Genomic DNA, 12,926 nt, shown 5'->3' with positions numbered 1-12,926 from the left:
ACAGAAGCCTGATTGGAGGGATTCAAACATGGAGTTGCGGGAAAGATGGGCACAATTTGTAAGACGACAAGATGTTCAAGGACTTTGGAGAGGAAAGGGAGGTTGGAGATGGGACGGTTGTTTGCAAGGACAGAGGGGTCAAAAGTGGGGTTTTTTTTAAGAAGGGGGTGATGATTGCCGATTTGAAGTGGAGGGAGACACTACCTGAGGAGAGGGAACCATTAACTATCAGCTAACATGGGAGCCAGGAAGGGAAGTTGGGTGGTCAGCAGTTTAGTGGGAATGGGGTCGAGGGAGCAGGAGGTGGGTCTCATGGTCAAGATGAGCTCGGAGAGGGCATGAGGGGAGATAGGAGAGAAACTAGAAAAAGATGCGAGTTCAGGGCTACCTGACAGCAGCAACCAATGAGAATATAATCATCCTTCACATATTTCATGTGGCTAACCAGGTCCTAACCTTCCCTTAATGCTTTGAATAAGTGATTCAGTATTTTTCCGAATGCCTCACTCATAATTTGCCACATGACTGTATTAAAGAAAATGGGTGACAAGATAAAACCCTGACACAATCCACTCTTCACTTTGAACCATTCTGACATTTTTCTTTCGATTCACAAACAACCAATTCCAAAATTCTCTAGATCCTGGAACAGTCCCAGTGGATTGGAAGGTAAAAAATGTTACCCTGCTAGTCAAGGAGGGAGAGAAAACAGAACTACAGGCCAGTCAGCCTGACGTCGGTCATCAGGAAAATGCTGGAATCGATTATTAAGGAAGTGGTAACAGGACACTTAGAAAATCATAATATGATTAGGCAGAGTCAACATGGTTTTATGAAAGGGAAATTGTGTTTGACAAATATGTTAGAGTTTTTTGAAGATGTAATTAGCAGGGTAGATAAAGGAGAACTAGTGGATGGAGTATATTTGGATTTTCAAAAGGCATTCGATAAAAGGTTGTTACACAAGATAAGTGCTCATGGGGTTGGGGTAATGTATTAGCATGGATAGAGGATTGGTTAAAGGACAGAAAACAGAGAGTAGGGATAAACGGGTCATTCTCAGTTTGGCAAGCTGTAACTAGTGGGTTGCCGCAAGTGGGATGCTTGGGCCTTAGTTATTTACAATCTATATTAATGACTTCGATGAAGGGACCGAGTGTAAAGTATCCAAGTTTGCTAACGATACAAAGCTAGGTGGGAAAGTAAGCTGTGAGGAGGGCACAAAGAGTCTGCAAAGGGGTATAGGCAGGTTAAGTGAGTGGGCAAGACGGTGGCAGATGGAGTATAATGTGGGGAAATGTGAGGTTATTCACTTTGGTAGGAAGAATAGAAAAACAGAATAGTTTTTAAATGGTGAGAAACTATTAAATGTTGGTGTTTAGAGAGACTTGGGTGTCCTTGTACAAGAAGCACAAAAAGTTAGTATGCAGATACAGCAAGCAGTAAGGAAGGCAAATGGCATGCAAGGGGGTTGGATTACAACGTAAGGAAGTCTTACTACAGTTGTACAGGGCATTGGTGAGACCTCACCTGGAATACTGTGTACAGTTTTGGTCTCTTTATCTAAGGAAGGATATACTTGCTTTAGAGGCGGTGCAATGAAAGTTCACTAGATTAATTCCTGGGATGAGAGGGTTGTCCTATGAAGTGAGGTTGAGTAGAATGGGCCTATACTCTCTGGAATTTAGAAGAATGAGAGGTGATCTCATTGAAACATACAAGATTATGACGGGGCCTGACAGGGTAGATGCTGAGAGATTGTTTCCCCTGGCTAAAGAGTACAAAACTAGGGGGCATAATCACAGGATACGGGGTCGGCCATTCAAGACTGAGATGAGGAGGAATTTCTTCACTCAGACGGTTGTGAATCTTTGGAATTCTCTACCCCAGAGGGCTGCGGAAGCTGAGTCATTGAATATTTCAAGGCTGAGATGGATAGATTTTTGGACTGTAGGGGAATCAAGGGATATGGGAATCGGGCGGGAAAATGGAGTTGAGGTCGAAGATCAGCCACAATCTTATTGAATGGCGGAGCAGGCTCGAGGGGCCGTATGACCTACTCCTGCTCCTGTTTCTTATGTTCTTAACCCTTTGTTCCCTTATACATTCTTTAGTAGTCTGGCAATCTTTTAAGCTAATGTGATGATCTTTCAAGTTACTCCATAATTTCCAGCAGCATCCTCTGTCCCGAATCATAAGCACACTCCCCACAGCACTTTTTGATTATTTGCCTTATTTTGAAGGTCTGGTCAGCACTACCACACTCTCTTTGAAGTCATGCTGACTCCTCCTCAGCATTGTGTTTCTGTTCAAGAGCACTCTAGCAAATGTTGTTCCTGGCCCACTAGACAGACTGATGTCTGTGGAATTCCTTCACTCCTTCCTGACCTCCTTTGTGTAATGGAATCACCCCATAACCTTCAATATTCCAGCGAATGCAAGACAAGTTTATGTAATCTCTCCTCATAATCTAACACTTGGAGCCCTAGTAACATTCTGGTGAATCTGAGCTACATTCCTTTCTAGGCCAGTATATCCTTTCTAAGGTATGGTGGCCAGAACTGTGCGCAGTACTCCAGATGTGGTGTAACCAGGGCTTTGTATAGCTGTAGCAAAACTTCCTCCCATTTATGTTCTAGCCCTCTAGTTATAAAGGCTAACATTCCATTAGCCTTTTTGATTATTTTTTGTACTTTATTATATTTTAGTGTAGTACATGGATCCCTAAATTTCTGGACTTCCACTGTTCCTAGCTTTTTGCCAGTTCAAAAATACTTGATCTATCCTTTTTTGGTCCACAATGGATGATCTCACACTTACCAGCGTTGAAATCCATCTGCAACAGTTTTGCCCACTCACTTTATCAGAATCTCTTTGCTCCCCTCTACACTACTTAATATGCCACCGATCTTTGTGTCATTGGCAAACCTGGATGTGTGACACTCTATTGTGTTATCTAAGTCATTAATAAATATAGTGAATAGATGAGACCCCAGCACAGATCCTTTTGGGATACCACAAGTCACTTCCTTCCAATTCGAGTATATACCCACTGTCCCTATTCTCTGTCTTCTACCACCTAACCAATCTCCTAACCAGGTCAATAATTGCCTTTAATTCCATGAGCTTTAATTTTAGCTAACAGTCTTTTATGTGGAACCTTATTGAATGCCATCTGGAAATCCATATAAACTACATCGATAGATATTCTCCTGTCTACTACTTTAGTTCTTCCTCAAAAAATTCAGTTAGGTTCATTAGACATGACCTACCCTTTACATATTGGCTCTCTCTAATCAGTTCATATTTCTGTAAGTGCTCAGTCACTCTGTCTTTGATTATAGATTTCAATAACTTCCCCACAACAGATATTAGACTAACAGGTCTATAATTTCCTGGTTTCTCTCTCACCCTTCTTAAATAATGGGGTTACATGTGCAATTTTATAATCTAAAGGAACAATTCCTGAATCGAGAGAGCTTTGGAAGATCATGGCTAAAGCAATTTCCTCACCTACTTCCTTTAAAACCCTGGGGTAGAAACCATCAGGTCCTGGGGATTAGTCAGACTTTAGTCCCATTATTTTTTCTAATACTGTTTTCTTGCATACATTTACTTTAGTGAGTTTCAGTCCTTGATTCATCATTAGTTACCCTGGAATGTCAGGTATATTATCCTCTTTCTCTACTGTGAAGACTGACACAAAGTAATTATTCAACAAGTCTGCCATTTCCTTATTTTCATTTGCAATATTACCCGCATCTGTTTTTAAAGGGCCCGCATTACCCTAATATAATTATAAAACTTTTTGTGTTAATCTTGATATCCCTCACAAGTTTCTTTTCGTATTCCCTTTTTACAGCTCTTACTATCTTTTTTGTCTTCCTTTGCTGTTCTTTATATCTCTCCCAGACCCCTGGATCTACACTATTATTTGCACTTTTGTATGCTCTTTTCTTCAGTTTTATGTTATCTCTCACCTCTTTTGTCGACCATGGCTCTTTTATTTGGTATGTAGAACTCTTGCCTCTTAAGGGTATATACTGGTCCTGTTTTAAGCTAAATTCTTTTCTGAACGCATCCCACTGTTCATCTGTAGTTTTAACCGGTAACAGTTTTGACCAGTTTGCTGTCTCATATCATTAAAGTTAGCCTTACCGAAATCTAGAATCTTAGTAACTGTATTAAGTTTTTCCTTTTCAAACCTAACATTGAATTCGATCATATTATGGTCACTATTAGCTAAATGTTCCCTTACTGTTAGATTATTAACTAAGTCTGACTCATTACTAAATCTAGTATGGCCTGCCACCTTGGTTCTAGAACATATTGCTCCAGCAAACTATCTTGAATGCACTTAAGAAATTCACTACCTTTCTGACTTGAGCTACTCTGCTCTTCCCAATCAATATGAAAATGAAAGTCTCCCATCAAAACAACTCTGCTTTTGCTACAAGCCTCTCTAATCTCTGAATTAATACATTCTGCCACGTCATTGCTGCTATCGGGAGGCCTATAGACAACTCTCATTACGGTTTTAAGTCCTCTCTTATTCCTCAATTCTAACCATAGAGTCTCCAGTCATTGCTTTCCCTTACCTATGTCCTCTCTTCCTAATGTTGTAATATTATTATAATCAATAAGGCTACCCCTCTTCCAGTTTCCCTATCCTTTCTAAAGACCTTATAACCTGGAACATTTAACTCCCAATCATTACCAGCTTGCAGCCATGTCTTGGTAATGGCTACCAAGTCATACCCTCTAAGCCGCATTTGAGCCTCTAATTCACTCAATTTATTTCTTATACTCTGTGCATTAGTATATAAAACTATTATTTGGGCAAGAGACCCTAACCCATCCTTCTGCCCTGATGCTGTCTTTTTTACACCTCTTAACTTAACATATTTCTTATTTGTCATTCCAGCTGTAACTACTTTCGTTATTTTAGTATTCCCTTCAACTGGAGTATCTATATCACTGCTTGGACCTGAACTCTGCTCTTATCCCTATTCTTAATCTTTAAACTATCATTTTTACAATTGTTTCTGACTCACATCTCCCCCCAATTTATTAGTTTCAAGTCCTTTTTACCACCCTATTTATCCTTTTCGCTAGGACCCTGGTCCCAGCCCGGTTCAGGTGCAGCCCGTCCCAACGGTACAGCTCCTTCCTGTTCCAGTACTGGCGCCAGTTTCCCGTGCAATGGAACCCCTTTTTCCCGCACCACTCCTTTAGCCAAGTGTTCACCTTCCTGATCTGTTTGCCCCTATGCCAATTAGCACGTGGCTCAGATAATAATCCTGAGATTACCACTCTTGGGGTCCTGATTTGTAATTTAGCTCCTAACTCCTGATGCTCCTTCAGCAGGACTTCCTCTGCTTTTTTCACTATGTCATTGGCCCCCACATGAACCATGACAACTGAATCTTCTCCCCTCCCATTCCAAATTCCTTTCCAGCCGCATTGAGATATCTCTTACCCTGACAACAGGTGGGCAACACACCCTTTGGGAGTCTCAACTGTGGCTGCAGAGGATGCTATCCACCCCCCCACCCCCCCCCCCCCCCCAATTATTGAATCCCCTATAACTACATTTCTATTCTGCTCCTCCCTCCTTTGGACAGCCCTCTGCACCCCGGTGCCTAGGTCAGCATTGTGACTGTTCTCCCTGCAGTCTTTCTCCTTATCCTCACAGGTATCAAGTACATTGTACCTGTCGTATAGGACCAGTGTCTGCGGGACCACCTCCTCTATCTCCCCTCGGTTCCCCCTGCACTGCTGACTGACAGCCACACTCTCCCCTTCCTCTACCTGTGCTTTCCTCTGAGGTGTGACTGTACTCTGGAGAAAACTATCCAGAAATTTCTCCCCCTCCCTTATGTGTCGAAGAGTCTCTAACTTGCACTGCAGCTCAAGGGCTCTGAGCTGGAGTGTCTCAAGGCAGAGACATTTCCTGCAGATGTGGCAATCCGGGACAGTCTTACTGTCCATAAATTCCCACATATCACTGTCCTGACACATAGCCTGCACTGCCATTTCTAGTTTTTATTTATTTATTAGTAGTAATTTAATTCTACATATAACAGAATTACTTAAGATTGGGATTATATTTAATAGATGGATTTAGCTTGATTTCAGCTTAATTTGTAACTAATTAGTCTTGTTGTTTGTTTATTAACTTCTTTATTTTAGTATCCCCTTAACTCCTATTTATTATTTATGTATACCAGATTTTTATTTAATGCAATTCGGATCCCTTTAGTTAATTTTAATTTTATCCCCTTAGATCTAATTAATTACTCTGATTTATTTATTTATATATTTACTGTTGCCCCTTGGTTTAAATTACTTAGCACCTCCTTCCCCCTCTGCACCCAATTCCCGCTCTCACCAAATTCCCGTCGTCACTTTGTTTAGCAGATCACTCCATTTAGTAGATTGACTCAACTCTCACCAAGCTCTGTGCTTATAGAATGCTAGACACAAGGCTGAGGAAAAATCAGGCTGACTTCAGAAAAGGTTATGGTTGTGCTGAGTTACTGAAACCACTGCTGCCAATGGAAGATGTCGTCTCTCATTCTTGGTTTCTCATTCTTGTCCTTCATTAGTTACAATGCATTGTTGTGCTCTCCCCATCCCCAAATTTAGTTAACATTTTCTTATAGGATAGGAGAAATCTGACTTTGGGTTGTCTTATTGCACCCTTATGAAGAATCAACATTTTGAGTCAGCAGTTGGCAAAGAGGTGTTCAGCAAGGACTTACATTTTATTATTGTCAAAGATGCTGATCACAAGCTGATGGACAGAAAATTGTGCAGCTGCACAAGGCTATGAGAGAACGATCCCAAATCAGTGTACATTGAGAGTAACAGTGGAAGCCTTTTGTAATATTCTCCAGGATCAGAAATTAAAACACTGTAATTCTGTGCTGTGATCATGTTTCTGTTTATTTGGAGTTCATTGTACTGTTGAAAGTAGTCTTGCTTCCAACCATGTTGAAAACTGATGCCTAAATGTCAGGAAGTGGGCAAATAAATCCTTAATGTGGCATGCTAACCCTAGACCTTTGAATTAACCCTAGAATCATATCCTGTATTTGTTGTCATTATCATTTTAATTTGTTTTTCAGTTTTTAACACTGTTGCTTATTGAATTTCTAGTCCTCTCCCTCCCAGTCCCAGCTCACCATTGTCACCCTCGTGGCCCATGGTTTCAGCACCTTCAAGTCCAGTGCTCGTTTCCTCAACCTCCAGCGACTCCTCCCCTCTCAGGTGTGGTACCAATTTGGTTTTTTTCAACTCGGTTAATTTCTTGTGTGTATTGGGAGAAACCCACCCCTCCCCCAAAAGGTTTTGCAGTTTTCTTAATGAGTGTGTGCATTGGGTCTCTGATTCAATTTGCCATTGATATTTTCTTTCGCAGAAAGGTAATCTTATGTTATTCACCTAGTACCATATGGTGAGAGGACTAAGCAATGGTTTATGGTACTTTAGCTCTGGAAATCATCCTCAAGATTGAGATTCTCTTTAAGCAGAACTTTCAGTGTATTACATTCAAACATTAATGACCTTTTTATGGTTTCGCTATTTCTTCAGTGTAATATCTTAATTTAGTAGAGGAGCGACTCGCAGTTTAAATGCAAAATATCAGACAATGCAATTGTTTTGTTTTAACTTTTTGGTTGAATGTGTACTATCTAATCAAGCGACCAGATTTACATATCCTAACTCAAAGGTTTTGACAGAGTGGCAAGAGAAAAATCATTTTGGGAGTGCATTACAATTTTATTGGTAATAATCTTCAGAATATCCTCTATAATAAAAGCATCATCTTAATGAGAAAAATAATAAATTACATTAAACTATTTTTCCTAATTTAATACCTGTTGAGTGTACAATAAATAATTATACAGTATCATTTTCACTCTTTATATCCTCCGTATATCACTGGAGTGGGACCAGTATCAATAATCTGTATAAGGGGGGAAAAAAATCACTAAGGGCACCTTCCTTTTAAGTGTTTTGGTTTATTGACTTCAAGATATCAGGAACCTCACTCATAAGCTATCCTGCATCCGCACTCTATTTGGCATGAACCATGCTTGAGAAACATCAGTTAATTCGTCCCATTAGAAAATATTCTGCATTTCTACCTCCTTGTGTCAAGAATATCTCAGTACTGTTAGTTTGCACCTCATTCTCCCTGAATTTTTTTGTATTTTTGTTGTGATGTTTAGCTGTACAAGCATTGTTCTAAGTGTAGTTATGTTGGGCTATTGTTCTCAGTGGCTGTCAACAGACCTCTTTGCATTACTAAGTAATGACTAACTTTCCAGTTTTTGCTCCAAGGTCATAGACAAGTCATCTGTATGATCTCTTCTGCTTGACACTTATGTTTCTATATACATGTCATCTTTTTTTCCATAGTTTCCAGAATCATTCAAAATATCAGAACTGAGAGCAGCGGTGATTCTGGTAACACGAAATTGACTTCAGAAACAGGTTCTCCAACATTCTGAGCTAAAGTCTCCCAACGCGTTCTCTCCCATAGGAGGGATCTTATCTCACAGCTAGCTGGACCATCTAGCTTCAATCAGACAGCTTTGCTGTTGAACGGAAATTCGTCTTGGACCACAGTATTCTATTTACAGCATCCAGGAAATCCTTGATTGAATAAAAAATAAATAACGACTGGAAGAAGTTTGATGAATGTTGCTCTGCTCACCAGAGTACTCTCCAACATCTCATCAGCTTGGTTCCATAGACATGGATGTGGTACCTTTTACAATTTTGGCACCATTCTTCCCTTAGGTCCTCTTTGAGAGTTCTTGTTTCATGATTCAGAAAAGGGATGTACAAATTGATACACTCTGACATTTTGCAATCTAGACTTAGTTCTTCACAAATTTATCTATATACTTTTTGAGTCTCTTACACTTGTATCTATAATTTTTGTCCTGAACACTGGCAAACTTGAAATATTAAAGAAATATTGGCCAAGACACCAGAAAAACTTCCTGTGTTCCTTTGGGATCTTTTATGTCCACCTGAACAGGCACGTGGGGCCTCAGATTAATTCTTCATCCAACAGTGTAGCACTCCTGCAATACTGCACCGAAGTGACAACCTAGATTTTGGGCTCAAGTCCAGTAGACTGATGCTAATTCTTCAAACAGAGAATGCTAAGAAAGGAAAATTTTCATAATTTCAATGCACAATTTTCAATTAATCTAGCCTCAACAGCTATTTGGGGGAGAGAGTTCCAGATTTTGACTACGCTTTGTGTGAAGAAGTGCTTTCTGATATCACCCCCTGAACGGTCTAGCTCTAATTTTAAGGTTATGCCTCCTTGTTCTGGACTCTTCCGTCAGAAGAAATAGTTTCTCTCTACCCTATCCAATCTTTTAATCATCTTAAACACCTCAATTAGATCACCCCTTAATCTTCTACATTCAAGGGAATACAAGCCTAGTGTATGCAACCTGTCCTCATAGCAAGGCTAAAAGGGTTAAACTATCATCCTGGTGAATCTACATTGCACCCCCTCTAAGGTCAATATAGCCTTCCTGTGGTGCGGTGCCCAGAACTGAATGCAGTGCTCCAGATGGGGTCTCACCAGAGCTCTACAGCTGTAACATAGCTTCCACCCCTTTGTATTCCAGCCTCCTTGAGATAAAGGCCAACATTCCATTAGTCTATATGGTGTAGGAGTTTCCTCCAGACTCGGGCTTCTTTATTTCCAACTTGTGAATGAGGTTGTCCATGATATATAATTAAGAAAACAAACTTAATTGTTCCAGAAAATGTGGGAGATGGTAAAAGAAGCTCTTTACATCTTCCTCATTAAAAACCCACAGGGAAAAATGCCAAACACTGAACAAATCAGGAGGGTTGCACAAGAAGAGAAACATTAACACAACAGGATTACCACCAGCCTATGAGAGAAAAACTTGAAACCCAATAGCCACAGCAAGCCTTAACACAAGAAATGCATCTCAAAAACTACAAAGGCGACATCCACGATCTGGAGACTGTTAAGAGGCGAGCCATGAGAGTGACCCCTATCATCAGAGGCTGAGTTATGAAAAAAGGCTAGAGAAACTTGCCCTTTACAGTTAATTTTAGCTTGGTTCAATTTGTAGAATTTTAAATTTATGAATTGGAAACTTATGGGTTCAACCCCATTCCAGGACTTGAGCACGTAGTCTAAGCTGACATTCTGATGCAGAACTGAGGGAGTGCTGCCATTCAGCTGGCACAGTAAACTGATGCCATATTTGCCTGTTCCAGTGGTTCAGGTGGGCATAAAAGATCCCAAAGAAGAGGAGTAGGAAGTTCTTCCACCATCCTAGCTAACATTCAAAGAATGTGCAGCACAGAAACAGACCGTTTGGCCCAGCAGGTCCATGCCGATGTTTATGCCTCACGTGAGCCTATTCCTCCTTCAATCAACAACAGATGCAATGTGTTGGACCTTGCTTTGCACAAATTGGCTGCTGCATTTGCTTACAACAGTGACGTTACTTCAAAAAATATTTAACTGGTTATGAAGTGCTTTGGGACATTCTGAGGATGTAGTCAGTTATTTTTGATCTTTCCTTCCAGTCTTGAAAGGAGTTGGTTGAGTCGGGACCCCATAGAAGTATATAAGATAAATAGTGTAGAAAAAGTAAATCCAGAACTGCTTCAATGAATTGATAGTAGGGTAAGAGATCACAAGTTCAAATTACCAGAAGGCAAATTTATGACTAATGTCAGGACACTGTTCTTCCACACAAAGAATAATCAAAACTTGGAATAGGTTTTCCGATAGATTAATGAAGGCAGGCACCATATAATCATTTAAGAAAGAGCTGGATGCTGTGATTGAGGGACTGCAGATTCGAATGGATGAAGCAGTTTGGGCAGAATGGCCTTCGTCATCTATCTTAAGACGCTAGTGTCACCTCAGCAATCAATAAAAGTTTTATCACTGGTGATTTGTGAGGAATTCCACTGCTATGCAGCTCCATAATTTCTCCTTTGTTTATCCACTTTCTTTATGATTTACACAGCATCCAACCAGGGGAAAATGCAATGACATTCCAGAAGTTCTATAAATATATGTGTATAACATGGCCCTGCTATTTAAAACTTCAAAATGATGATGAGAGTTGCATAAATTCATGTTTCCAGGAAATAAATGATTTATGTGGGTGACCCCAGCGTGTGTAGTAATGATTGTTTACTCTCTATTGTGGAATAATGAAGGTCCCAACACTCTGCAGTTAAACAGGCCATACCAAGCTGTCCTATACCCAAATATCTTCAGCTGCTTTATCAATGACCTTCCATCCACCATAAGGTCAGAACTGGAGCTGTTTGTTGATGATTGCACATTTTTCAGCTGCATTCGCAGTTCCTCAGATAAAGAAGCAGTCCATGTCTGCATGCAGTAAGATATACACAATTTCCATGGCTTGGGCTGAGTGGCAAGTAACATCTCCAACAAGAGAGCACTGAAGTACCTCCCCATGACCATTGCTGAGTTCTCCCCATCCCCCATCCTGAGGGTCACCATTGACTAGAAACTCAACTAACCAGCCACATAGATGTGCCTACTAGGGCTGAGGCTAGATGTTCTGTAGTAAGTGGCTCACCTCCTGACTCCTCAAAGTCTCTCCACCACCTACAATGCACAATTCAAGAGTGTGATGGAATACACTCCATTTGCCTGAATGGGTGCAGCAGCAACAACACTCTCGAAACTTGCTACCATCCAGGACAAAGCAGTTTTCTTTAAGGCTAGTGGATGAGGTGCTGATAAACATCTACTGTGGCTGCAGTGTGTGCTATCTACAGGATACACTGCAGCAATTCTCCAAGACTTCTTTGGCTGCACCTCCCAAACCTGCTACCACTACCACCTAGAATGACAAAGGCAGCATGTGCATGGGAACATCATCACCTCCAAGTTCCCCTTCAAGGCACATACCATCTTGACTTGGACGTATTTTGCAGTTTCTTTATTGTCCTTGAGTCAAAGTTCTGGAACTCCCTATGTAACAACATTGTGGCAGTACCTTCATCACATGGACAGCAACGGTTCAAGAAGGCCGCCCACAACCACCTTCTCGGGGAAATCATGATGGGGGAATAAATGCTGGCCTTGCCAGCGATGCCCACAGCCCGAGAATGAACAAAAAAATACTGAGCTGTTGTGGCCTGCTGAATTACCTGTCCACCATTAGAGTGACTTTTTTTTTTAAGTAAATCCTCTTATTACCATCACTTTTATTTTTACAGTACCCAATGTCGTAAAGCCCGAGCCTTGTATGCATGTAAAGCAGAACATGACTCAGAATTATCCTTCAGCGCTGGAACCATGTTTGAGAATGGTAAGTGTGAAGAAAATTCCTATTGAATTGGAGGTTGAGGTTTAGCCTCAAAAGAACACATGCCTATACTTTAGCAGACTAATACATTAGGGTCGAGTTTCCACTTGTTTCTGCTAGTTAAATCAGCTGAACCAGTGCAAAAGATCGGGGAATTTTAAATGTGAGTTACGCCCAACACCGCTTACCCTCCTGTTTTCAAGATTACGCTGGTTCAAGATTCAATTTGCCTGAATCAAGCCCCGCCCACAAACTGCAAGGTTCTGCCGATTGCGCTGATTTGGGAAGGCTCTTCAAATTACGCTCATTTTCTTAGGCCCACAGGCACTAGTATCAAAAAGTATTTAATTTACTAAGAAACTGACTAGTGTACACCCATGAAACTATTAAATGGTTCAGTATAGTTTTTCTTAAAGTCATTTAAGTGATTTAAAATCAGGTTATTCACAAGTGGAAGACTGGACATCCTTATTAAAATGCTTATTTTTGCTGATAAACCCATTTTCAGCTGTATTATTAAAACTGCACCAGGTTACCACTCGTAAATACATC

The 12,926-nt window shown here is 40.6% G+C and overlaps 1 protein-coding gene across 4 annotated transcripts in view; it reads left to right on the top strand.

The window, feature by feature from the left end:
• Positions 1-12,926, top strand: part of LOC137332418 (rho GTPase-activating protein 26-like) — a 178,775-nt gene that overhangs the window by 162,548 nt on the left and 3,301 nt on the right. For all 4 annotated transcript variants that reach the window (XM_067996236.1, XM_067996235.1, XM_067996234.1 and 1 more), the window contains 2 exons: positions 7,162-7,272; positions 12,286-12,377. In XM_067996236.1, the coding sequence (XP_067852337.1) occupies positions 7,162-7,272; positions 12,286-12,377 (203 nt within the window). The remainder of the gene's footprint in view (positions 1-7,161; positions 7,273-12,285; positions 12,378-12,926) is intronic.

This window comes from Heptranchias perlo, chromosome 14 (genome assembly GCF_035084215.1).
Source record: "Heptranchias perlo isolate sHepPer1 chromosome 14, sHepPer1.hap1, whole genome shotgun sequence".
Lineage (NCBI taxonomy): Eukaryota > Metazoa > Chordata > Chondrichthyes > Hexanchiformes > Hexanchidae > Heptranchias > Heptranchias perlo.
The sequence above is the reverse complement of the archived record's forward strand: the minus strand, read 5'-3'. Positions and strand labels throughout refer to the sequence as shown.